Source organism: Asparagus officinalis, chromosome 7 (genome assembly GCF_001876935.1).
Source record: "Asparagus officinalis chromosome 7, Aspof.V1, whole genome shotgun sequence".
Lineage (NCBI taxonomy): Eukaryota > Viridiplantae > Streptophyta > Magnoliopsida > Asparagales > Asparagaceae > Asparagus > Asparagus officinalis.
In genome coordinates this window covers 76,950,190-76,976,180 of record NC_033800.1, presented here as the reverse complement: position 1 = coordinate 76,976,180, position 25,991 = coordinate 76,950,190, and the positions used below count along the sequence as shown (strand labels likewise).

The window sequence follows — 25,991 nt, the reverse complement described above, 5'->3', positions numbered from 1 at the left end:
TTGGGAAGGTATCAAAATAATTCTGGAATGGCCCATTGGAAAGCCGCCAAGAGGATAATGAGATACCTAAAAGGGACTAAAGATTATAGGCTCACATATAGTTCTTCAAATCATTTGGAAATGATTGGATATACGGATTCTGATTGGGCTGGTTGTGAGGATACAAGAAAATCTACTTCAGGATATATTTTTCTACTTGCTGGAGGTGCAATATCCTGGAAAAGTATGAAACAAAGTTTAGTTGCATCTTCGACGATGGAAGTAGAATTTATAGGTTGCTAGAGGCATCATCACAAGCATCATGGTTGAGGGATTTTGTTGCGGAGCTTAAAGTGGTTGATTTCATTTCAAAACCATTGCTTATTTATTATGACAACACCTCTGCGGTTGCATTTGATAACAACAATAAAAGCGGAAGTCGATCGAAATACATTGACATCAAGTTCCTTAAGGCTAAAGGTCGAGCTCGTGATCACATTGTTAAGTTTGAACACACAAGAACAGAGTTCATGATTGCTGACCCATTGACTAAAGCTATTCCAGTTATTACATTTAAGGGTCATGTAAGTAACATGGGGCTCGTTAATGTTTAAGTGTTAGTTGTGTTTTATGTCTAGACATATTTGATGTTGTTAGTGTTTTATATTCATGATGAATAAAGTGTACACATTATATTTAAGTCATGTGTTTATTGCTATTTAAGCATATAAAGTGTGACTCAAAGTTATATGTACATAAATATATTTATGAAGCTTCTCAAGAATTAATTATTTTGCTTATTCGACTGCAACAAATTGTTTGGTCATAAAGTATAGTTGCAATATTGTTATGTTATTAGAATATTAATAGAATATTTGAGTCTAGTGGGAGAATGTTGGAATATTTGGCTCTTCATATTCTATTATGTGACATTAATAGCAATTTGAATTTGAATTTTAAAATTTAACTACTTTAGTAGTTTTAAGACATAACTACATTGGGTAGTTATGAACTCCTTGATGGTTGAAGTTCTATAAAGAGAGTCACTTGTCCACACACAATGATGAATTTTTTGAATCAAGCCCTGTGATAATAATAATCCATTAATTCGGTTTTGTGTTGTGGAGTGGACAAGGAAGAACAATTATCGGTAATTTCGGTGTTCATTCAACAATGGAAGAAGGTATGTACAATTTTATTCAATCTCGTTTAGTATGTAAACGAGTGTTAAATTATGTTAATCATGCTATAAGATTTATATCAGTAATCTCTAAAGATGTATATGATAATATTTACCTGGTCTTTAAAGTTTATCCCAGTTATATTAAACCAAAAATACTTTAAAGTATCTATTGTTAAACGATTATAAAGATAAATGTACCAAGGTCCAATATACTTTTGAAGAAAATTAATAACTAAAAAAAGAGATCAAGTTATTTGTATTTGTGTGCACCATGGTGTGCATATGAAAAATTCATGTACAAGTACAATACAATCTCAATTTTATATTTTTAAACGATTGATATGATGTCCTTCTTTGTGTTCGTAACCAATCACTGCGCAACGATATTTATTTATTTTTAAATTATGACGTTGAATTTAGAGTGAATATGTACCCATATATTCCAATTTTGATCGTAAAGCCAACGTATGCCAATAAGTTGTGAACATGTGTTAAAGTCCTGTGATAAATATTTGAGTTACGGCCCTTTAAAAAAAAACAATAAGTGAGAAACCAAAGACACAAACTAAGCTGTAAGAGTTGGAACCGAAATTGTCTTCTTCGGTCATATCAAAGTTAAATTGTGTTGAACTTCGATATATCTAGATGGGTGAAAAACAAGAATTTTGGGATATCAAAGCTGAAAAAGGGTAAATTTTGGAGTATCTAAATGCAAATAATGCTTATTACAATAATGCCAAAGCAATACCAAATTTATATGAGGCTAATAGCATTTAAATACCTTATAGTTTCAGTCACTTCGCATTATATACTCTTATTGTTTTTTTAGCATTAGTATACCCTAAGTTATTTATAATTGGCATACTCGTATCATCTATTATGCAAACATGAAAATTTTATCTCGAATTTTCACATGCTAATTTTAAAGATTTTTAACTATTAATACTTGTTAAATTTATTACAAAATCCTGTATAGATTTCAACTTAAATGTGTACAGATTTTATTTTGAAATTGTAAATTCAACAAACATCAACAATTAGAAAGCTATTAAACTAGCACATGCATGTTGTATGTGAATATCCGGGTGAATTTTTTTGCATTCACATAATAAAAAGTACTAATTTTAAATAACTTATATAAATGCTACGGAAAAGTCAAGTGAGGGCTTGACCATCTCCAATGGCAAGGCAAATATTGCCTTTCTCTCTCCTTCCACCTCACTTTATTCTCCCTCCACATCACTTGCCTTTTCTAATTGCTTTTCAACTCCACAACAACTAGTTTTTCAAAAGTTTTTCACTTTATCTTTCCTCCACATCACTCAACCATCTTCTGACACGCGGGGCCCTTGGTGAAATTTAACCGGTAGGCAAATTTTGCCTTTTCTCTTCCCTACTTTTCATTTGCCTATCCACTTGCTTAGCCATTGCACCAAATAATTGTCCCAATTGTTAGCCATTGTACTTGGTCAAAGTGAGTGAAACAATATATATAAAAATATATTACTCCTCCCAAATTAAGACTGTACCACCGAAGAATACACGGCAATGGCCGGCCAAATCCCGCCAAAATCAGCAACAAGAATCCATGCATCTCCTTCTCCTTCCCTCTGCAACTCCCCGCCATTATTACGGCCCTCCTTCCCTCCTCAATTTACACATGCTTCTCCTCTTCATCCCCCCAAGAGACGATCCCATCTTTCCCTTCCCTCCATTATAAATCCCTCAAAAACATCACCCCAAAATCAAAACTCCTCAAGCCCTCCATGGCTCTCAATGCTTTGCATTACTTCAATCTCTCTAAACCCAGTTTTTCCGCTCACCCGCTTCGTCGAACGCTTGGCGGGCCCTTTGTTTGCTCTAGTGGAGTTCACAGGGATGAAAAAGATGGAAACTTGGGAGCAATTTCATTAAAAAGGCACAATCTTGGTAAGCAGAACTTGCCATCTTCCTCTGATTTTTATCGTAGTTTACAGTCTGAGTTTCAAGTGAGTATTGCTGAGCTAATGCATGGGAGTGGAATTGCGCCGCAACGGGTTTTTGGTGATATGAATGCTTTGGTGACCGGAATTCAAATTGATTCGAGAAAAGTTAGACCGGGTGATCTCTTTATTTGTTGTGTTGGGTCCAAAACAGATGGGCATATGTATGTTGGTGATGCTATTAGAAGAGGAGCTGTTGCAGTTTTAGCTAGTAAAATGATTGATTTTGATGAGATATCAAGTTGCGGGGCAGTCTTTATAGTAGAAAATACTAACTTGGTGCTCTCTATAGTTGCTGCTAATTTCTACAAAAACCCATCTAAGAGAATGTCTGTTATTGGAATAACTGGAACTAATGGAAAAACTACGACTGCCCATTTAGTTAAAGCTATTCATGAAACAATGGGAATCAAAACCGGAATGTTTGGCACCGTTGGATACTATATCAATGGAGATCATCCACAGTTGGAGGTCCCAAACACAACTCCCGATGCAATAACTGTTCAAGAATTGATGGCAAAGATGGTGCAGAATGGATCAAAGGCATTAGTCATGGAGGCTTCTTCTCACGGATTAGCATTAGGGAGGTGTGATGATATCAATTTCAATGTTGCAGTCTTTACTAACTTGACTAGAGACCATTATGATTTTCATAGATCTGAAGAAGAGTATAGAAATTGTAAGGGGAAATTGTTTGAGAAAATGGTTGATCCGAATCGTCACCATAAAGTCGTGAACGTTGATGATCCACATTCATCATTTTTCTTAGCTCGAGGGAATAAGGATGTTCCAATTGTGACATTTGGGATTGAGAATAAAGATGCTGATGTTTTTCCTATATGGTTTAAGCTCTCACTGTCAAGGACTGAAGTTTTGATCAGCACACCTGGAGGAATATTAGAAATTTCTTCAGGGTTGATTGGCAAGCACAATGTGTATAATATTCTTGCAGCGGTGGCTGTTGGAATTTCGATAGCTGCTTCGTTGGAGGAGATTAAGAGAGGGATAGAAAATGTTGATGGGGTCTCGGGTAGGTTTGAGATAATTGATGGGCAACAACCTTTTGGAGTGGTTGTTGATTTTGCACATACCCCAGATGCTTTGGCTAGGGTTTTAGACACCGTAAGAGAAATGGGTGCCAAGAGAATTATTACTGGTATGTTTATTATTTATTTTTCCTTTTCTCCCTTTCATTTTTCATGCTTTGCTATAATTTCTTGCCTTCCTAATTGAATAATAGATTTTGTTTGCACCCAAGTCTCAATTTTGCTCATTGATGTAAAGAAATGTAACTTTCATGCCTGGACAAGTTAGTGTTTGCTAGTATAGGCAATGGTTTCTCTAGAATTGTTTGTGGCTTCAAATAACTTTGAGGGGGTCATATTGTTTCCATTTGATTGTCAAACATCAGAAACATGAAAAGATGATTAACCATGGAAATCATAAGCTTATTGAGCAGACGGTCTAATATGGCCTAAGAAAACAACTTGTTGACTAATACACAGGCATTAGTTGATTATATCAACAGGTTAATAAAATTTTCAATCATCAAAAACAAGAAAAGTAAATGAGAAATATTGCAGTATATCGTAGAAATCATACAAAAGATATAATACGCTGTTTTATGCTGAACTATTTATTACTTCAATATTTCAATCACTGTTTCCAACTGCTGCTCTGAACTATTTTGTAGGCTGGTTCTTCAAGTTTCCAATTGCTCATTTTGTTTTTAGTTGTAATGGAGTCATATAATGTTTAAAATGTCCTTCTTGTGTTATAAGTAGCACTCATCAAGTCTTTTGCTTACTATGTGAACAATTGGTCAGCGGCATATGTATTCCTATTAACAACAGTGAACTCTAGTGATTTACTACGGCATTCATTGGCTTGGTATGCCTTTGACTTGTGATGTCTGTTTGAATAATGCATCCTGTTCAGTTTTCGGATGTGCCGGAGAAAGTGACAGAGGAAAGAGATCAATAATGACAAAGATTGCAGCAGATAAAAGCGAAGTAGTTATCTTGACCTCTGACAACCCGAAGACTGAAAATCCATGTATGTAATCTTGACTCTGAGCTGTATATTTTCTAAGTTGATGTTCCTCCATTAAATTGTTTTCATTAATAAATTTTAGGTTAAATTTCACAAAATTACCATGAATTATTTGGGTTTTTGGTTTTGTGCAAAACTCTTAACAGTTTGCGATAGTTTTGTGAAATGCAATTAAAAATTCATGTTATTTGATTCATGGATACTTTTTTTGAAAGTTTATGGTATTTTGCTGCTGATTTGAAATTATGTCGTACTTTTCTGTATTACAATAGTTTTTGTTACTGTGCAAAACATTTAAAAGTACACAATAGTTTTGTGAAATTTACCCTATTTCTTACATTATTGTGTATATAGTTTTGCTACCAAGTAGGAACCATCTACTGAACCTTAAATTTTACAGTGAACATCTTGGATGACATGTTGGCTGGTGTTGGGTGGAACATACTCGATTATGTGCAATACTCTAAACATGCTGATTCTGCTCATCTTCCAAATGGTCATAGGTTATATGTACATGATATTAGAAGAGTTGCCATCCGCACTGCTGTAGCGATGGCAGAGAAAGGTGATATAGTTGTAAGTTCATTTCTAGCCTTTCCTGCTTACAACTAAATTCTGAAACATATGGAGTTTATAATTTGCTTTAGCATTGAACTCTTTAGATTTTTCTTATATGAAAGAAACTGAAGCTTCTTTTCATCTTAGCCACACATTATGTAGTGCTTTATTTGAATATTATAGTTTTCAAGTTAACTCTCACCTATCTAATTATTCCCTCTTAACCTGAATCAAACATTCTTTTTCACTTTGGGCCCTTGTTATGTTCTTAACCAGGTGTATTTATGTGGGTTACCGTTGAATTTGGCTGGGAACTATTCCCATTATTTTTTCCAGAAAGAAAAGAAAAGAGGAAAAGAAGGAGAGAAGAATTTATTACTCTTATAAGCTGCTGCACAAAGACTTATAGCTTAAACCTGTTCTTTATCCTTTATTTTGTAGTTCAAACAAAATTTTTTGTCAGAGAAGCAAACACGATTCTCATATATTCAAGATAGAACTGACAGTTTTTCATTAACAGCCGTGATCCCACAATTTTTCTCAATTCGATTGTGTGGATTCTCTCATGTTTTCTTTTTCTGAACCTATGGCTTTAAATAATTACATGGTGAGAGAGCTAGTGGAGGTTTTTTAATGATGAAATAAATTCCTTAATTTTTTTCCTGCCGTTTTGCGATAAACTAATCATTTTGATTCTACTCTTTTGACATTTTCTTTAATTTCGGCCATATTTAAGTTTAGGATAAACTGTTGAGTTTGTTTAATTATGCTAATTCTTTGCTTTCTGACATCAGAAGCATATTGCAGGTTGTTGCAGGCAGAGGTCATGAAACATATCAATTAGAAGGCAATATAAGGAGGTACATTGATGACAGAGAAGAATGCAGAGAAGCATTGCATTATGTTGATAAACTGCATCGAGCAGGGCTACACAAGCCAGATATGGTAAGTATTTTTGTCTTTAAACTTGAAGTTACTGAATCTCTCTTTCATCATCTCTGTTTCTGGGGCTTTAAAAGTGATATGACCAGTATTTTTTGTCAGTGTTAGCCTAAATTGTAATGTAAGGAGTAAGCTCTGGCAGTATATGATGCCTAAATCAATGTTTAAAATTCTGTCAAAATAGTTATCCAATTTGGTACCTGGGTAAGTTCTTAAAAATTTGGGAGGAATATCTACCATAGTATGGGCATATTCCCTGAGAGCCCAAATGGTGGAGAAGATGCTTTCTCTTAAAAAGAGCAAAATCCATTTGTTTGTGTGGAGTTTTTTTTGTCTTCCAGGACTTTCTGGGGATTTGTTGGTGATTAGGCATATACTTAATAAATCTCGACACAAAGTATATTATATGCATCTCACATTGATTTATATATTTTTTACTGTTGAGAATGTTGAGGTAGATAAAGAGGAATATGCTAAAATGACAGAAGGACTGTTATATCTGCAAGACTCCCTTACATGTGAGGATTAGATACGAGACACGCTCCAAGATGAACTCTATATGGGGTTGAATGGAGGGGAGGGGAAGAGAAGCAAAAAAGGATCGCTCTGTTTGGGATTTTTTTAAAGAAGGGAATGGAGGGGAAAGGAGGTGACAAAATCAGGTTTAAAGGCGGTGAATTTTTTTTATCCATCATGATATAGATCCAATGGCTAATAAATGATTCCCCTCCATTCCCTTTACTATTCCCTCTCTCAAACATGGTATCATAGTTTCCCTCCCTTCTCTTTCACTTTCTCTTCACTATTCCCTCTCTTTTTTTCCCTTCTCCTCCATTAGTAAACTCCCAAGCATAGTGTAAAGGATTCAGTCCAGTTCACTCTAAAACTTTGGGATAAATTTTTTTTACTGTATCTACTGTTGTATATTAGATGGGTTATTAATTGTTCTCTCATTAGTTAATCGCTGTATTATTTGGTTTGTTATAGGTTATGAGGGAGTCGCAGATATCCTTTTGCAAAGATGTTGAGGCTTGGAATGCATCAAAGGGATGGAATGATCCTTCTCTTTTTGCTACTGTTTGTTGAGAGTTCCAGGCAATAGGTAGGTGCTTTCTGAACCATTTCGAGTTTCCAAATGTAGCTTCCAAAAAGAGTTGTAGAAAGATTGCATGGATAACATAAAGTGCTATTATTTTAGTGTAACTAAAGGTAACAAGATATCTTGGACTCAAATTTCTTAACTTGTTGTTTGTGTCTAATTTACTTCACGATAGATGCTCAAGATTTCCTTTTATGCAAGCAGTCATTATGGTTTTGCATATTGATTATCAAGATTTTTGCTGTTTTTATGCTAGTTAGCTTACTAAATGTCTATTGAACGTAACTTGGATTGGTATAGATTTCCAAAATTAGTCTTACTTTAGTGAACTTGTGTATGCAGCAAAAGGATAAAATACTAAGATTTCATGAATTGATTTGACATATCATCTTTATTACTTGAGAACATATATCTCATCCAATAAAAGTGTATGCTTTCAGTTTCTATTAATAGTACACCAATTATATGTATAAAAAAATCCCTTTTTATTTTCAGAAATATTTATTTGTATGTTCATTTATGTTCTCTAATAGGTAGGGGATTCGGGATTGAGGCAGACATGGAAGAGATATGTACCAGAAGTTATCTTGTGGGTTCATAGATGTTAGTTGAAGGGTCCATTTATTTTGTTTTTGTTAATCGAAGGGAGTACGGATATTGTTGTTTAGAAGAATCTTACTTAATTTTGTAATGCATGTAACTTTTTATATCAGAAATTATTTGTCAAATCAATTGGCCCTCTTCTACTAATTTTTACAATTGCTCTCTTTGCTATTGATCATTTCTGAACGGTATGTTCAAGTACTCTTAACAGCATATGAAAATATAGACAAGTGAAAATGAATGTTCAGAGAGTTATGTTGGGATTACTGCCGAGATCAAACACAAATGCCGAGAGAGAAGGACCAACACAATCACAATAATGGCACAAACGCAAACAACCAATTTTTACGTGGTTCGGCAAATTGCCTAGTCCACGGGAGCGGCACAAATAATTTCTTATTATTAACAAGAAAATACAAATAAGAGAGAAGATCTTAAACTTGAGATCTCTCAAACAAGTAGCAAGTGATTTTAATCTAAAATCACCGCTCAAACTCTCTCTTAATTACCCCCAAAGAAACCCCTATTCAATTCACCAAACCCCTCTTCTCAATAAATGAGTACAGGACAAATGGGCACACAAATTGGAGGAGAACGGACGTCCAAACGAAGAGAGAATAAATCTCACCCACTGCTCACGCTCTTTCTCCCTCTCTGCTCAAAAAACACCGCTGCTCCAAGGGGGTTTCCGTCGCTCCCGTTCTGCTGGAGAATAGGGTTTCCCTTTTATAGGGAAACCCTAGGGCCATCATGCGCTCCAGCTGTTCCCAGCTGTTCTCCACAACTCAGGCGAGCTCCAACCATCTTGCCCGCAGGCGAGCTCCATCCTCGCCTTCAAACCCTCGCCATCAGGTGAGCCCCTCGCCTCCGCGTACAGGCGAACTCGTCGCCCTTGCCTATAGGCAAGCCCCTCGCCTCCATCTCGTCCGCAGCGACAGGCGAGCTCTGATTTTCACGCGAGCCCACCCTCGCCTCGCCATCGGGCGAGCTCCTCGCCTGTCCAATCCCGCAGGCGAGATCTGTTCAAGCCCTCGCCCGCAGGCGAGCTTCTCAGCTCCGATCTCAGGTATCTCAGGTGAGTCCTTCTCGCCAAATCTACAATTCTCCACCTCTGCAAAGATTTCTCAAAACTGAGCGGACACCAACCAAACCAAATATCCCATTTGTTGCATCCAGTACGAAGTGAAACAATTCATGATAACAGACTTAATCCACAACAAGTCGAGAACTCAAATGAGAATGCAAACACTCTCCAAATATCGGTATCAACTCATCAAATTGGCTGCATCATAAATGACTGCCTACGTATCCTCTTGTCTAAGGAATCAAGCTTTCACGTAGTTCCCTAAATGACCTCCAAAGGCCATCAATCCAATAGAAGAGTTCACAACCCTTCTCCAATATCATCAACTTTGCGGCTGATAGCACCTCCAATGACCTCAAAGTGTAACGAATCAAACACCTCCACCTGAGGTGAACCAATTGCCATATCCAAACTATATGTATCAGCTGCACTCGAATCAAAACCTAACTCATTATCTGTATCCAAAACTAATTTATCCCCAAACTGTGTCACCTCAGTTGGAATCCCAAACGATGCAGTATGATCTGGAGTATGTGAAGTAATCTCCACCCAATATGGAGTAGCATTACTCTCCACCCGCTGTGATATCCTAATAATCTGATCAACACTCTCCACCTGCCGAGAGTCAAAAATGACATTCCTGTTCAGAACAAAATCAGAGTCTCCCAAACGAGCCTCTAATCTCAAATGTGCAATCGGATTAAATCTCACATCCACGATGTGATCAAGTGTTGGGTAGCCACATCCGACGCAACCCAAAATCTAAAGCAGGTTCACCAGATCTAAAATCTCCAAACGCAGCAGTCGACAACCTATGATAAAGATGACCCAAACATGTCGAAGCCCGAACACCAAAGCTAATGCTCGACATCAAACGTCGATCCTCCTTCAGCAAGAAATAACTCACCAAATTTGTCATCTCATCTCGTCGTCCTAATGTTTCCTCTCTAATGAAGTGTCTCAAACTGACATGAGCTCGGCACAAACGCAGAAAAAAACAACATATTACTTTTCTGTCAATACATTTTCTCAAGCTGTTGTTGACTTCTAGGACTTCAAACCAATGGGACTTGATTGCAACCCACAAATGCCTAGTACAATCACTAACCAGTGTTTTTAAATGCGCTCTCGGGCGCTCGCCTCGGGCGATAGGCGCTGCGGCGCGGTGGAATAGCGCCCCGCATGAAGTGCGGGGCGCTGCACTTTCGCCACGCGCACGCCTCGTAGCTCCCGAGAGCGCCCCGAATGTGCATGGAAGGCGATCGCCTCTGCGTTTCAACGATTGGGTTCAGAAACTGCGTGCTATCGGGTAGAAACCCGACTCAAACTTAAACCCAAAAGGCCCAAAACAAAACTAACCTGTTTACAGCGATTAGGGTTCATCTCTCCCTTTCTCTTCCAGTTCGGTGAGGTCTTTGGTGGCTCGTGCTCGACAACAGGAAGAGGGAAGGGGACCGTTGAGGTTGGGTCGCTTGGGTGACTTCGATCTTCGGTGACGACAAGAAGCCGGCGATGAGCAGCCACGGTGAGCATCGATCAAAGGTAATTTTTCCTTTTTTTGGCTTTTTTTTCTTTTCTTTCTCTACCAGTTCTCTTTCTTTCACTTTTCTCTGTTCGGTGACTTCGGTCTTTGTTCTCCCGTCCCTTTTTTTTGGCTGCCGCTTTTGGCTCTATTTTTCACTTTTTTTTATTTTCTTGCTCCTTCAATTCTTTTCTTGTTAGATCACTGTTTTCTATCAAAGGTAATTTTTCCTTCTCATTTTTGTTTTTTGCTTTTTTTCCTTTTCCTTCTCTACTCAATTCTCTTTCTTTCTCTGTTCTCTGTTCGGTCTTTGTTCTCCCTTTTTTGGCTGCTGCTTTCATTTTTTTCACTTTTTTTTATTTTCTTGTTGCTTCAGTTCTTTCGGTTCTTTTTTAGTTGCTGCTCTTTTCACTGTTTTTTATCTTCAGTTATTTTTATCTTTTTTGTTCACTTTTCTTTTAATTTCTGCTTCCGTTCTCCTTTGCCCACTATCTGCGGTTTTTTCTTTTTTTTCTTCTTCTCACTCTGCTACGGTCTTTTTTTCTTTTTTTTTCTTTTTTAGCTGCTGCTTCGGTTTTTTTTATTTCTGCTTCCGTTCACTATTTTGATTAATAATAGGCTAATGATTACTTGATGTTTGAGCACTTGATTAATAATAGGCTAATTGATTAATAATAGGCTAATTGATTAATAATAGGCTAATGATTAATAAGGAGAGATTTATCTTATTTTAAATGGGATTGTTGAAATGTGCAGACTGCAGAGTTATGAAGTTATGAAATTGCTACTATTTGCTTCTTATTAATACTATCAGTAATAATTGTTGAAAATATGCTACTATCTGATTTCCTGTGCAAGATTGCGAGTATATGAAAATGTGCTACTATCTTGAGTCATTGACATTTTCTATGTGAAATTTCACAAAAATTTATTTTTTCATGCATCTTGTATATCTTCAAAAAATTTGTGATCTGGAGTGCGCCTCGCTTCGCTCGGGCGCGCGTAGGGGTGGTAAATGATCGAATCGAATCGAATACTAAGTTGTTCATATTTGTATTTGTTTAAAATTATCGAATTTGAATGCGGACTCTATTATTCATATATCTAGTTTTTCGAATTTGAACTCGAATACTTGGTATTTGATAAATATTCATGAATATTCACGAATACTTATCGAATATCAAAGTATATTTATTTCGCTAAAGAGTTTAATTTTCAAATAGTATTAAAATTTATAAATTAAAATTATTTCTTTATAATATATGATGTATATATATTTAAATCAAAATTTTAATTAGAAAACAAATTTAAGATTATTTAAGTCTTAAAATCTATATATAAAACTTAAGTAGAAATGGTAAGTGAGTTAAAAATATGACATCATATGTGCAATAATACAAATAATAAACTGTGATCAAATTTTAAACGAATATTTAATAGACAAACGAATCGAATATACATCTGGTTAAATTCTATTCGTTAATAAACTCGAATACTAAAAAATATTTGTTTAGTGATAAATGAACTATCGAATCGAATATGACCGAATAGTTATTCAAACAATTATCGAACCATTTATTAATTATTTAGTTCATTTCCACCCCTAGGCGCGCGCATCGCATTGCGCCTTGCGCATGTACGCGTAAACTGACTTTGCGCCCCGCATTGCACCTCGCGCATTGAAAACACTGTCACTAACTACGGAAACCAAATATCGATTACCTCCCAATGATGCCTCTTTGGAAGGCCCCAAAATGTCTGACTGAACACCACCTAAAAGACCCATCGTTCGATGGATAGAAGTACTAAACTCCACCTCGATCTTTTTGCTCATCCCAATGTGCTCAAAGGACTTCAATCTGCAAGTCACTGCACTCATCAATAATCTATGCATGACATAGCCAATCAAATACCCCAGCCTCAACAAATGTCACAGTCTAGCCTCTAAAGGAGTCGTCAGCTCTCTATCAATCACCGTGCTCTCAAATAATAATACAAATTGCTCTTTCTGATGCTCTTCATCACAGTCATGGATCCCAATGTGACCTTCAAACGTGCATCCACCAAGGTCACTCTATAGTCTGTTGCCTCCAAAGCTCTAACTGAAATGATGTTCTTCTTTAACTGAGGAACGAACCTCACTTCATCCAACTCCCGAATCACCCCGTCACTCATCCGAATACGAACAGTACTGATACCACCAATAGGGCATTCGTGATCATTACCCATGAGCACGATATCTCCTCTTTCTAACTCCTGAAAACTGGAGAACCAATCCCTCCTAGGACAAATGTGGTAAGAAGCATCCGAATCCAACATCCACTCAGTGGAGTCGGTAATACAAACTGACGGTAGTGCAGATAATGAGTAGTTCGAAGAATCCAAATCTGAATTATCGCCCCTAGCCTGACAACATTCACTTCTGAAGCTTGAATAGCTTTTCCCCTATTTTTTCCGGTTTGATCATTCAACTTTGGGCATTCGGTTTTTCAATGTCCATCTTCTTTACAAAAGACACACTGGTTCCTACGAACTCCAGAATGTGTCCCTCTAGACTGTAACCTCTACCTCGGTTTGGACTCTTTGCTCTTGCGACCAATACCCACGCTACCGGCTCAACTGAAGTCCCTTTATCCTTCTTTCAAAGCTGATAATTCACAAGTGTAGTGGTGACCTCATAATACGAAAGTGATGCATTCCCATTAATAAGAGTAAGGACGAAGATCTCATATTCCTCGTCAGGCAAGGAACTTAACAACAACGCATTGTCCTCATCTTCTATCATCACATCTACATCGCTAAATCCGTAATAAGCTTCGTGTAGTTGTTCATGTGATCACTAATGGAGATCCCTTTTTTTAATTGGAAGCGATAAAACCTCATCTTCAAATGCAAATGATTTTCTACACTTTTCGTCAAATACTTGCTCTCTAGGACCTCACAAATCTTCTTAGCCGAAATCTCATTCATCACATCATATTTTAGATCTTGAGTGAGACAATACTTAATCACACCACACGCCGTTCTATTCTTCTTCCAAACCCTCTCATCAATGTCGTCCGGTTTCCCGTCCAACTCCAATGTATCTTTTAAATTTTACGTGTTGAGCGCATCCAAGACTTCGCATCGTCAAAGTCCAAAATTATTAGTGTCATTAAACTTCTTCACGTCTATCTTCATAGAGTGGATATTCAAACTTTAGACGGTTTTCACACCGGAAGAACCCTTCACAACCCCTTCTTTCTCAGCCATCTATCTCAAGGCACTAACAATCAATACGGAACAAACGAAGAATAGATCCAAACTGATAAAGAAATTTTTTTACCTCCAACTGAAACTCTAACAAGAGCCTCCAAAAGATCTCACCCCCACACGACGGTAGACAAGATCACCAATAGTAAAAATCTCACCTTTATCACCAAACGAAGCCCTAGACGAACTTCCAAAGTGATCTACTCCTCTAAATAGCCTAAGCGTAGCCCGGATCTCTGATACCACTTGTTGGGATTACTGCCGAGATCAAACACAAATGCCGAGAGAGAAGGACTAACACAATCACAATAATGACACAAACGTAAACAACCAATTTTTATGTGGTTCGGCAAATTACCTACGTCCATAGTGTGAATGAATGCATGTAGGGTCCACCCACCCATGTGAAGAGATGGAGGGCTGGGACAAACCGCGTGGGAAGCTATTGCCCAGCGGGTTTAGGAGTGCTTTGTGAAGAGATTGCCACAAACCGGTCCATCTTGGTTTGTTCAACAGGGTCCACCCGATTAACCACTAGGCTATAAATAGGAATAGGCTTTACCTAGGGTTTTTTAGGGGCAGTGCGGGAGAACAAAAGCAGGAGGCTGTGATTGTTTTCGGCGTGTGAAGGCAGGGTCGGAGGCGTGAAGTTGAGGTTTCTTTTGGCGGCTGTAGAGACGCAAAGGCAGAGAAGAAAAACAGCTGCATCAGATAAAATCCTAGGGTTTTGTGAAGAGAGAAAAAGTATTTGGAGGCTGACCTTTTCTTGTGAAGAAAAGCAAGGAGCCTATTTGAGGGTTTAGATTGTGAGAGTTGTAAACCCATTGTATTCTTTTTCTCTATAATAGTAGATCCCCCTCCTTGCCCCGTGGACGTAGGCTATTTGCCGAACCACGTAAAATTGGTTTATTTGAGTTTGTGATCATTGTAATAGTTTTAGGATCCCTCGACAGGTCAGCCCTAGAACTGATGAGAGGAAGAGCCGATATCCCACTTTGTTGAGATATCCGCTTCAGATTCTTGTCTCCTTGGTAAGACGGGAATTCTTATCGATCTAATCTCTCTTATTGTGCACCAGAAACTCTGCTGAAATTTTCGCTGCGCACAACAAGTGGTATCAGAGCTAGGTTCCAGATCTAGGGTTTGGTTGGAGGAGTAGATCAATTTGGAGGCTCGTTTAGGGCTTCGTTGGTGATAAAGGTGGAATCTTTTGGTAAAGACTCTATCTTTTTAGTTTTGGATCTATTCTTTGTTCGTTGGTGCGTAAGATGTCGGGGAAAGAAGGTGCTTCGGGTGTCGAGGGTGGTGCTTCTGGCGTGAAGACTATTCAGAGTTTGAATATCCACTCTATGAAGATAGATGTGGAGAAATTTAATGGCACAAACAACTTTGGATTATGGAAATGCGAGGTTTTGGACGCGCTGAACGCGCAGAATTTGGAGGATACTTTGGAGTTAGATGGCAAGCCATATGAGATTGAAGAGAAGGTTTGGAAGAAGATGAATCGAACGGCGTGTGGTGTGATTAGGTCTTGTTTGACTCAAGATCTAAAATATGATGTGATGAATGAGACTTCTGCGAAGAAGATTTGGGAGATTCTCGAAAGCAAGTATTTGACTAAGAGTGTGGAAAATCGCTTGCATTTGAAGAGGAGACTTTATCGTTTCCAGTTGAAGAAGGGAACCTCCATTAGAGATCACATGAACCACTACACAAAGCTTCTTGCGGATTTGACGAATGTGGATGTCAAGATTGAAGATGAGGACAAGGCGTTGATGTTGTTGAGTTCCTTGCCCGACGAGGAATATGAGACCTTCGTCCTTACTCTTATTAATGGGAAGGCAACCCTTTCGTATAGTGAGGTCACCGCTGCACTTGTGAAATATCAGCTTCGAAAGAAGGATAAGGAGGCTTCAGTTGAGCCGGTAGCAGAGGCGTTGGTCGGTCACAGTCTAGAATTGGAAAAGATCAGTGTGCTTGGTGCAAGGAGACTGGTCATTGGAAGAAAGACTGCCCAAAGCTCGACAAATGGATGAAGAATAAGCAGAATGGAAAAGGGAAGCAGCCATCATCAGAAGCAAACATCGTATTGGATGGTAATAATTCTGACTCTTCTATTTATTCGCTTTCTATCAGTCCTACAGATAGCTATTCGGAGGAATTTGAATGGATGTTGGATAGTGGTGCGACCTATCATGTGTGCCCTAGAAGGGAATGGTTCTCCAGTTTTGAGAAGCTGGTGGATAGTGGTGTGGTGTACATGGCTGATAACCGTGCATGCCAGATCCTTGGGATAGGAAGAATTCGCATAAAGATGTTTGACGGGACTGTTAGAGAGTTAAACGATGTGAGATATGTTCCTTCTTTGAGGAAGAACTTGATCTCGATTGGAGCTTTGGTTGGAGAGGGTCTGAAGGTTCGTGTTGAGGACATGGTTCTCGAGATTGCGAGAGACTCTCGTATTTTGATGAAGGGCGTCAGGAGAAATAACCTGTATTACTTGACTGGAGGTATAGTGGCAGGTGGAGAGCTGACGACTTCTGTTGATTCGACTAGACTGCGGCATTTGGGGCTTGGCCATTCCAGTATTGATTCCTCGCATAGATTGAAAGAGGGTGCAAAGACCTGCAGTTTGAAGTCCAGTGAACATGTTGATGTGAGCAAGAAGACCGAGGTGAAGTGTGGCACCTCTATTCACCGTGCTAAGGGTCGTTCTGGAGGAGTTCACGTGGATGTTTGGGGGCCTTCCAAGGGGGCATCATTGGGAGGTAATAGGCGTTTGGTTTCCTTTGTTGGTGGCTGTTCTAGGCGTGTTTGGGTTGCAACCAAATCCCCTTTGGAGAAAGTCCTAGTAGTACTAGATAGGGTGACAAATTTGGAAGACCGTACCTTGCTGGAGGAGGATCGGTGTTTGTGGTCGAGGAATGGTTTGCAGAAGAGTTTCTGGACAGAGGCTTCGACATATTTGGGTCATCCTATTAAAGAGTTGTCAACTGCTGTGATTGGAGGTAAAACTCCATTGGAAGATAGGTCTGGTAGTGTCACTTTGGTTGAGGCTTCGATGAGGAAGCCAATTGACTCTCAGCAGGTGAAGAGTTTTGGACAGACCTTAGAGGTATCGCAGGGGGTGGAGATTGATGCTACTCTATATTGGGTGGGGATTTTCCCACATACTCCAGGTCATTCTGTATTGGTTGGAATTCCAGCTGAGGTGACACAGCATGGGAGTCATTTAGATTTATGTGCAGATGATGAGTTGGTTTTTGAATCGAGTGCAGCTGGTAGACATAGTTTGAATATAGCCATTGGTTCGCCTCAGGTGGAGGTGTTTGAGGCCATTGGAGGTGCTATCAGTCGCAGACTTGATGATGATATTGGAGAAGGGTTGCGAACTCTTCTATTGGTTTGAGGTCGTTTGCGGCCATTTGGGTGAACTACGTTCGGCTTGATTCCTTGGGCAAGAGGATACGTAGGCAGTCTTTATGATGCAGCCGGGGTTGGTTTTTGATGGGGGTGAGATCGATTTGGTGAGTTGATACTGATATTTGGATGAGTGTTCGCACTCCCATTTGGGTCTCGACTTGTTATGGATTGAGTCTGTTGTCGTGAATTATTTCACGGTGTACTGGACACAACAAGTGAGGCATTTGATTTGGTCGGTGTCGGCTCAGTTTTGAGAAAACTTCGCCGAGGTGGAGAATTGTGAATGAATGCATGTGGGGTCCACCCACCCATGTGAAGAGATGGAGGGCTGGGACAAACCGCGTGGGAAGCTATTGCCCAGCGGGTTTAGGAGTGCTTTGTGAAGAGATTGCCACAAACCGGTCCATCTTGGTTTGTTCAACAGGGTCCACCCGATTAACCACTAGGCTATAAATAGGAATAGGCTTTACCTAGGGTTTTTTGGGGGCAGTGCGGGAGAACAAAAGCAGGAGGCTGTGATTGTTTTCGGCGTGTGAAGGCAGGGTCGGAGGCGTGCAGTTGAGGTTTCTTTTGGCGGCTGTAGAGACGCAAAGGCAGAGAAGAAAAACAGCTGCAGCAGATAAAATCCTAGGGTTTTGTGAAGAGAGAAAAAGTATTTGGAGGCTGACCTTTTCTTGTGAAGAAAAGCAATGAGCCTATTTGAGGGTTTAGATTGTGAGAGTTGTAAACCTATTGTATTCTTTTTCTCTATAATAGTAGATCCCCCTCCTTGCCCCGTGGACGTAGGCTATTTGCCGAACCACGTAAAATTGGTTTATTTGAGTTTGTGGTCATTGTAATAGTTTTAGGATCCCTCGACAGGTCAGTCCTAGAACTGATGAGAGGAAGAGCCGATATCCCACTTTGTTGAGATATCCGCTTCAGATTCTTGTCTCCTTGGTGAGACGGGAATTCTTATCGATCTAATCTCTCTTATTGTGCACCAGAAACTCTGCCGAAATTTCCGCTGCGCACAACACATAGGAGCGGCACAAATAATTTCTTATTATTAACAAGAAAATACAAATAAGAGAGAAGATCTCAAACTTGAGATCTCTCAAACAAGTAGCAGGTGATTTTAATCTAAAATCACCGCTCAAGCTCTATCTTAATTACCCCAAAGAAACCCCTATTTAATTCACCAAACTCTTCTCAATAAATGAGTACAGGACAAATGGGCACACAAATTGGAGGAGAACGGACGCCCAAACGGAGAGAGAATAAATCTCACCCACTGCTCACGCTCTCTCTCCCTCTTTGCTCAAAAAGCGCCGTTGCTCCAAGGGGGTTTCCGCCGCTCCCGTTCTGCTGGAGAATAGAGTTTCCCTTTTATAGGGAAACCTTATGGCAATCATGCGCTCCAGCTGTTCCCAGCTGTTCTCCACAACTCAGGCGAGCTCCAACCATCTCGCCTGCAGGCGAGCTCCATCCTCGCCTTCAAACCCTAGCCATTTGCCCTCGTCTACAGGCGAGCCCCTCGCCTCCATCTCGTCCGCAGCGACAGGCGAGCTCTGATTTCCACGCGAGCCCACCCTCGCCTGTCCAATTCCGCAGGCGAGATCTGTTCAAGCCCTCGCCTGCAGGTGAGCTTCTCAGCTCCGATCTCAGGTATCTCAGGTGAGTCCTTCTCGCCAAATCTACAGGTTAAGCTTCATTTAACTGTATGTGCACAAATGCTATATATAAGGTGAAATGAGACAGATATTTACCAATTGTAAGAGGTTAAACTTCATATAATCTGTGCCTAGATGGCCAAGTTACTATCTACACAAATTTCAATGAGATTAAACAAACTCATTGAAATAGTAATTAAAAGGCGAAGGTTCCTTATTGATAAATTTTACTTGACTACATGTTCATTTATATCTTGTATACATTTGAAATTACAACATGCTTTAATGATTATCTGAATATTGTGGTTACATTACTACCAGTTACCCTTCCATTTGATACTATTTCATGAACAGCTCCATCAGTGCAAAGGAGCTGAAAACATAGACCAGGTTTCAATGTCAATGAAGGTCCTGAACCAAGAGAGTAACCTCATGTTTACAAAGAATCAATAAAAGAGGTTTTCCATATTTAATGCCGAAAATATTATTCATTTTATCATTTTCATATGAATATTTGAGACCTTGATATTTTCAAGTAGTTAGTAAACTTCCGCCCTAAAACAATCTACCTAAATTAAACTAAACTAGATACATTCAATATAGAAAAATACACTCAGTATATAGGTAAGCATCTGGTTGATAGAGAGATGGATTTTTGGCCTAATTAAACTTAGAGCTGTGCAGCAAATGGAGAAAATAATCATAGTATACCATTGTGATATTCTGTATATATGTGGCAAGTTCAGGGATAGTGCACTCGCTTATAATTTCTTTAGTATTATATCGATTATTTACATCAACTTTTGTCTTACATCTTTTAAACTATTTGCTTTTTTTATGAGCAATTATTTCCCTTTAATAGAATTTTATCCTTGTCAGGGGGGCAAAAGATCTATAATACTGTTTTGCATGTAACCTAATATTATTAATAGCTTTTATCCCTTTCTGTTCAATTATTCTCTCTACTTTTGAATTAATTTTGATTATTACTCAAAAACACACACAAGTGATACATTCATCAAGTGAGAAAGAGGAAGAAGAAAAGAAAGAGAATAGCCACAAGGTGCAGCTTTGGCCTTTAGTGTATAATTTTGGTTGTTTGTTAAGACATTATATGTAGTACACAAAATTATTGATATAGCAGGCTTTATCAATTGCCATGATAATGTCCTATATATTTGGTCTGTAAACACTTTTTGAAATATCTATATGTGAAGCATTCAATTATTGTTTTTTTACAACTTTTCTCATCATGTTCTCCAATTATAAAAAAAGGAAAGAAGAAAAATGGGATCAATTAATCAATTTGTGGTGCTATTAATACACTTGTTTCCCAACTGAAATTAACCAACTCTTAATTTTTCCCTCCACGTCGCCTCAAATCAAATCAATGGTTCTTCCTACTGTTTGTTTCTCTTCTTCCTTCTCCTTCCCCAACTATTCAACATCTCCACCACTTATCTTCTCGGCTCCTCTCCATTCTCCTCCCTTCCCGAAACCGAGACAAAGCATCTCCAATCTTCGACATTTCTCCACTGCTCGCAATATCCAGAAATCCTTCTCATTGCCACATGATGATCTGGGTATTGCCTGTTCATGTCCAAGCAAGCCAATTATGTCCTCAAAATCCAAGCTCGATGCTCATGAAGAAGAGAGCTCAAGACCAAATTTCAAAATGACACTATCTGAGCTCTTGAACAAGACCAGAATCACACCCGTATCAGTTTCTGGCAATTTAGACATATCGATCACAGGAATCCATCATGATTCAAGGGAGGTAACTTATGGAGATCTCTACATTTGCTGTCATGGGTCTAAAACTGATGGTCATATGTACATCACTGAAGCCATTCAAAGAGGAGCCTCAGCTATACTTGCAGATAAACACCTTGAATTTGAACAGATGTCAAACTGTAAAGCTATAGTTACAGTCGAAGACACAAATTTAATCCTCCCTCTAGTTGCTGCAACATTCTACAGGCATCCATCAAAGAATCTATCAGTAATCGGGATTACTGGAACAAATGGAAAGACGACAACAACCCAATTGGTAAAATCTATAATCGAGGCAACAGGATCAAGAGCTGGGACTTTGGGCACTCTCGGTTATTCCATTTGTGGCGATAACCAAATCGAAGAAGCTCCTAATACTACTCCTGATGCTGTGTCAGTCCAAAAATTGATGGCAAAAATGATGCATAACAGTTCAAATGCGGTTGTAATGGAGGTTTCATCTCATGGATTAGCACTTGGAAGATGCAATGAGATTGATTTTGATATCGCCGTGTTCACTAACTTAACAAGAGATCATTTAGACTTCCATGGGACTGAAGAGGAATATAGAAATTGCAAGGGGAAGCTCTTTGCAAAAATGGTTGATCCAAAAAAGCATAGAAAAGTTGTGAACTTGGATGATCCAAATGCTGATTATTTCATAGAGCAAGGGAATGCTAATGTGCCTCTTGTGACCTTTGCAATGGAGAATAAAGAAGCCGACGTGAAGCCGTTAAAATGTGAGTTCTCATTGTTGAAGACTAAGGTTTTGGTTGATACACCGAAGGGGGTAATTGAGATCAGTTCAAAGATTATTGGGAGGTATAACGTGTATAATATGCTTGCTTCTGTGGCGGTTGGAATTTCATTGGATGTGCCGTTGGAGGCGATTGTGAGAGGGATTGAAGGCGTTGAAGGAGTTTCTGGTCGATGTGAGTTGATCGATGAGGGCCAAGCATTTGCTGTGATTGTTGATTATGCTCATACTCCTGATGCTCTATCGAGACTTCTTGATGCTGCGAGAGAACTGAATCCAAGAAGAATTATTACCGGTAGGTGTTCTGTTGTCAAGACCTATAGCATGGATGAATTTAGATTAATCAGTATTTCTCTGCTTATTTTTAAGTTTGGGTTATTTCAGCATTAGTCCCTCAAATCCTTAATACTTTGATATTAGTCTCCCAAATCGTTGAAATTTGTAGTCAGCCCCTTAGATCTAAACTGTTTTGAAATTAATCACCTAGTTAGCAGTTGTTCGATTTGGGGTGGAATACTCATTTAACTTAACTAATTTGGGGGATTAATCTCAAAATATGAAGATTTACGGGGCTATTTTAAAATATGAAAATTTTGGGGGACTAATATCGAGAGAGAAAAAAAATTTCATGGGCCATGATATCTGACTCTTTAAAAGTAATTCTTAATTCTTTTCCTAGTAGCGAGTAAAAAAACTTCCTTAATTGTTCAAAAACTTGGAAGATCTGCTTGCTTAAAACAATTTGTTACTGTTGGGTAATCTAATAATTCTTCTTGGATTCTTTTCCTAGCTTTTCTCTTCACTGAAGTTAATTATTGCTGTTGCAAAATGTAGTATTTGGCTGCGGCGGTGAAAGAGACAAAGGAAAGAGGCCATTAATGACAAAAATAGCAGCCGAAAAGAGCGATATTGCTATTCTGACATCAGACAATCCAAGGAAAGAAGATCCATGTAATGCACTCTTCAGCTCAGTTTGTGTTTTAACTTCTTTTTTTTTTTTTGTGGCATATACCTACGTAATACAATTGCTGATGTTAATCTGAACTTGGTTAGTGGACATCTTGGACGATATGTTGGCTGGTATTGGGAGAACAATGGAAGATTATTTATCACGTGGTGAAAACGAAAACAACCAACCTCTTCAAAATGGCTGTAGGGTTCTTGTGCATGAAATCAGAAGAGTGGCCCTACAAGCTGCCATCTCCATGGGAGAGGAAGGTGATATAGTGGTAAGTTTCTTTCTTGCACTATGTATCCCTTTTCGCTGATATATGTATCCCGAATCTTGTACACATATGGGTTTAATTGCAGATGCACCTACGTTGGTCACTTAATTATTGCTTCTAAACTTTTCATTAGCGCTTAAAGAGTTACCTCTCTGTTGTATGTTTTTTCCCCCTTTCCGCGAGGAAAAACCTCTCTATTGTCTGTACTTGTAATATACGCGATATATGTACAACACCTGTAAGAGAATAATTAAGGGGGTCTTCCTTACGCAACACGAGGACATATCATGAATCTCTTTGCAGTACACTAATGTCACTTAACACCCACGTGGTGGGTGCAAAGACTTATTTAAGCCCGTAAAGACATCAGTAGGTCTAAGTGGTAATAAAAAGATTTAGGGATGATAAACGACTAACCTCCTATAGTGTAGAGTGTAGAGGGTATGTTTTTGCAATTGATTCTATAATGTAACTCGTACGCAATTCCTTCTATAGATGCTATTCATACTCTCTTGAATGAAATATGACAAAATTTGTTTCTAGCAAATTCTTGTTTCACAAAGATCTGTTAAAGTATCAACTAACTCGCTATTTCATCATGTCACTATGTTATTTCGATATTGATATCACGTACTTTTTAGAAACATGTTCTGAAGTTTTGCCTCTTGAGTGAGTCTACGATTAATTCATTGTTGGCGCTATAAGTAATAGCTTTCAATTTTCTCAATATTCCTAAACTAAACTAGATTTTTAAGATCTCATAACAAACTCACTAGTCCAATTTTTTTGTTTGTATGATTTTGTCTTCTTCAAATAATCATCATGTAGGTTGTTGCTGGCAAAGGTCACGAAACATATCAAATCGAAGGCGATAAAAAAAGACATTTTGACGACAGAGAAGAATGCAGACAAGCGATTCTTTATATCAACGAGCTCCGTGAAGCAGGAATAGATACCACTGGGTTTCCATGGCAATAAGAAGCTTTTTACATGAATATATAGAATGTTGAGCTGTAATTGGTCAAATGTATATTTTGTATGTAAAGTACTCCCTACTTCTGAAATGTACTGTCTGTGCCTTCACAGATTTCAGTTATGTTTTTATTATTATATATAAATAAAATTATGATAATAGAGACAGGAAGGAGGAATACATGGGATATACCTGTGGGACCCTTGACTTAGAAGATATTTGGTCGCTTGACTCTTTGCTTTTTTATATTATTTAATGGGTGTCCAATAAAATAAAAGAAACTCTCTAAAATCCATGTTTCTTCACCTCAGCCAATAATTTAACTTAGTCAACAATTTTTCTACAATCAAACACGCAAGATAATGATAAATTTTCTAAACAGTCCCATATGGACATTTAATCCCCAAAACAGATTCCTTTCCACAATATTTTCAAAAACCGACCTCGTTTCAGCATTGGCCCTGAAACCAGGTCGGTTTTTGTGAAAAAACTTTCGAAACTTCATGGGAGTTGAACTCCCGTGAAGTTTAGCAGCTTTACAAAACTTTACGGGAGTTCAACTCCCGTGAAGTTTCGAAAGTTTTTTCACAAAAACCGACCTGGTTTCAGCGCCAAGGCTGAAACCAGGTCGGTTTTTGGAAATATTGTGGAAATGGGTTTTTTTTTTGGATTAAATGTGGAAAGAGGTCGTTTTTAAAAAATTGTCATGCAAGATAATTATGGAGTGTTCCTCAACCTCTCCCAACTCTTTAGAGCATTTTAATGTATCATTAGTAGCACTATACAAATAGATCTAAGTAAAGCCTAAATGCTTGATTTATCGAGTCTACAGAGGCAACTAATGCATTATTTTTCAACCCAGAAGTCATCATCAAAAATAAATAACGTTAGCACCATAATTTAACAACACTCACTATCAATAAATTTATTCATAGTGCAACCATAATTATGGTAGAGATCTTTGATCAAATTATTTCCCAGCATCTGCTTATTTCACTTTCAAGTAAGTTATACGGTCAGTTTCCAATTAAAATCATATCTTATATCATTTGGACTTCCGATTGTGGTCAAGTCATGCTTTCGCTACATCACGTGATAATTTCACGCGTCACTTTTCCGTGTAAAATCGGATCTTATTCCAAATCTATTCATAGCCGCGTATTCCCCTGAGGATTGATACTACCCAAGCTAAACTCTCCTAAAATATCAAATCTAATGGAAAATCTAGGAAATGATCCTAAAGGTCTTTTCCTCCAAGACATAAGGTGCTTCACATTTGAAATATCATATAATCTTTTGATCAAGGAAATTGTCGTCACACTCATGGTCATGATTTGGAGTAAACCATCATAATTCTTGATCAAGGAAATTATCGTTTCCACATGCCTTCTATACCCTCTTTATATCACTAATCCATCTTCAAAATCATTTTGGATATTGACTAATTCATCCTCTTAAATCGATTTAGATCTATAGCCTAAGCTCTGGTACTATACTGTCATGACCCTAATTTTCGGACCTCAAATGAATATTGTGTTGGCTGTGTTGTGCACAGTAGAGGGAGAAAAGACATTTTGCCTTCAAACAATAGTCACACATCGCCTAATTTAGTGTATAGGTAGGTGTTTAAATTGGTTCTCTTCTCTTTACCCCTTGAGGGTCCCAAGGAAGGGGGTGTTTTGGGCATTCAATTTGTTTGGGCTTTGGATAACACGCACGCGCGCGCCCGCCCCTAACTCAAAATAAGCAATTAGCAATGGCTAGATCGTGCGCTCGTTTTGGAGAACGTGCGCTGAGTTTTACGGGAAGTTCAAAAATGGCTGCGCGAATTTGGCGAACGTGGCTTGGATTCAGCGAGGAGTTTCAACAACTTAGGATTTCTAAAACCCTATAAATATCGCCTCTAACTCAGTTCGTAATACACAACATGA

The 25,991-nt window shown here is 38.4% G+C and overlaps 2 protein-coding genes across 4 annotated transcripts; both read left to right on the top strand.

Moving 5' to 3' along the window:
• Window positions 2,694–8,545, top strand: LOC109850376 (UDP-N-acetylmuramoyl-L-alanyl-D-glutamate--2,6-diaminopimelate ligase-like). Of its 3 annotated transcripts, XM_020420393.1 has the most exons (6): window positions 2,694–4,300; window positions 5,083–5,199; window positions 5,597–5,772; window positions 6,562–6,699; window positions 7,684–7,798; window positions 8,329–8,545. In XM_020420393.1, exons 1-5 carry the CDS (start codon window positions 2,929–2,931, stop codon window positions 7,780–7,782), a joined length of 1,902 nt encoding a protein of 633 aa, XP_020275982.1. In that variant the 5' UTR covers window positions 2,694–2,928; the 3' UTR covers window positions 7,783–7,798; window positions 8,329–8,545. The 3 variants fall into 3 exon arrangements, 1 of the variants encoding a protein (XP_020275982.1); XR_002249408.1 differs by lacking the exon at window positions 8,329–8,545 and having other exon boundaries at window positions 5,597–5,761; window positions 7,684–7,792; XR_002249407.1 differs by lacking the exon at window positions 8,329–8,545 and having other exon boundaries at window positions 5,597–5,761; window positions 6,549–6,699; window positions 7,684–7,792.
• On the top strand, window positions 19,261–24,223 carry LOC109850429 (UDP-N-acetylmuramoyl-L-alanyl-D-glutamate--2,6-diaminopimelate ligase-like). Its single transcript, XM_020420445.1, has 4 exons — window positions 19,261–22,156; window positions 22,696–22,812; window positions 22,915–23,090; window positions 23,916–24,223. The coding sequence occupies exons 1-4, from the start codon at window positions 20,722–20,724 to the stop codon at window positions 24,063–24,065; spliced, it is 1,878 nt and encodes a 625-aa protein (XP_020276034.1). The 5' UTR covers window positions 19,261–20,721; the 3' UTR covers window positions 24,066–24,223.

Bases quoted from the DNA above. Each gene is read 5' to 3' on its own strand.
- LOC109850376 (XM_020420393.1), top strand. From the start codon at position 2,929: ATGGCTCTCAATGCTTTGCATTACTTCAATCTCTCTAAACCCAGTTTT. The intron at 4,301-5,082 runs GTATGTTTATTA...CATCCTGTTCAG, and splicing joins TGCCAAGAGAATTATTACTG to TTTTCGGATGTGCCGGAGAA. The intron at 5,200-5,596 runs GTATGTAATCTT...TAAATTTTACAG, and splicing joins CCCGAAGACTGAAAATCCAT to TGAACATCTTGGATGACATG.
- LOC109850429 (XM_020420445.1), top strand. From the start codon at position 20,722: ATGGTTCTTCCTACTGTTTGTTTCTCTTCTTCCTTCTCCTTCCCCAAC. The intron at 22,157-22,695 runs GTAGGTGTTCTG...TGCAAAATGTAG, and splicing joins TCCAAGAAGAATTATTACCG to TATTTGGCTGCGGCGGTGAA. The intron at 22,813-22,914 runs GTAATGCACTCT...GAACTTGGTTAG, and splicing joins TCCAAGGAAAGAAGATCCAT to TGGACATCTTGGACGATATG.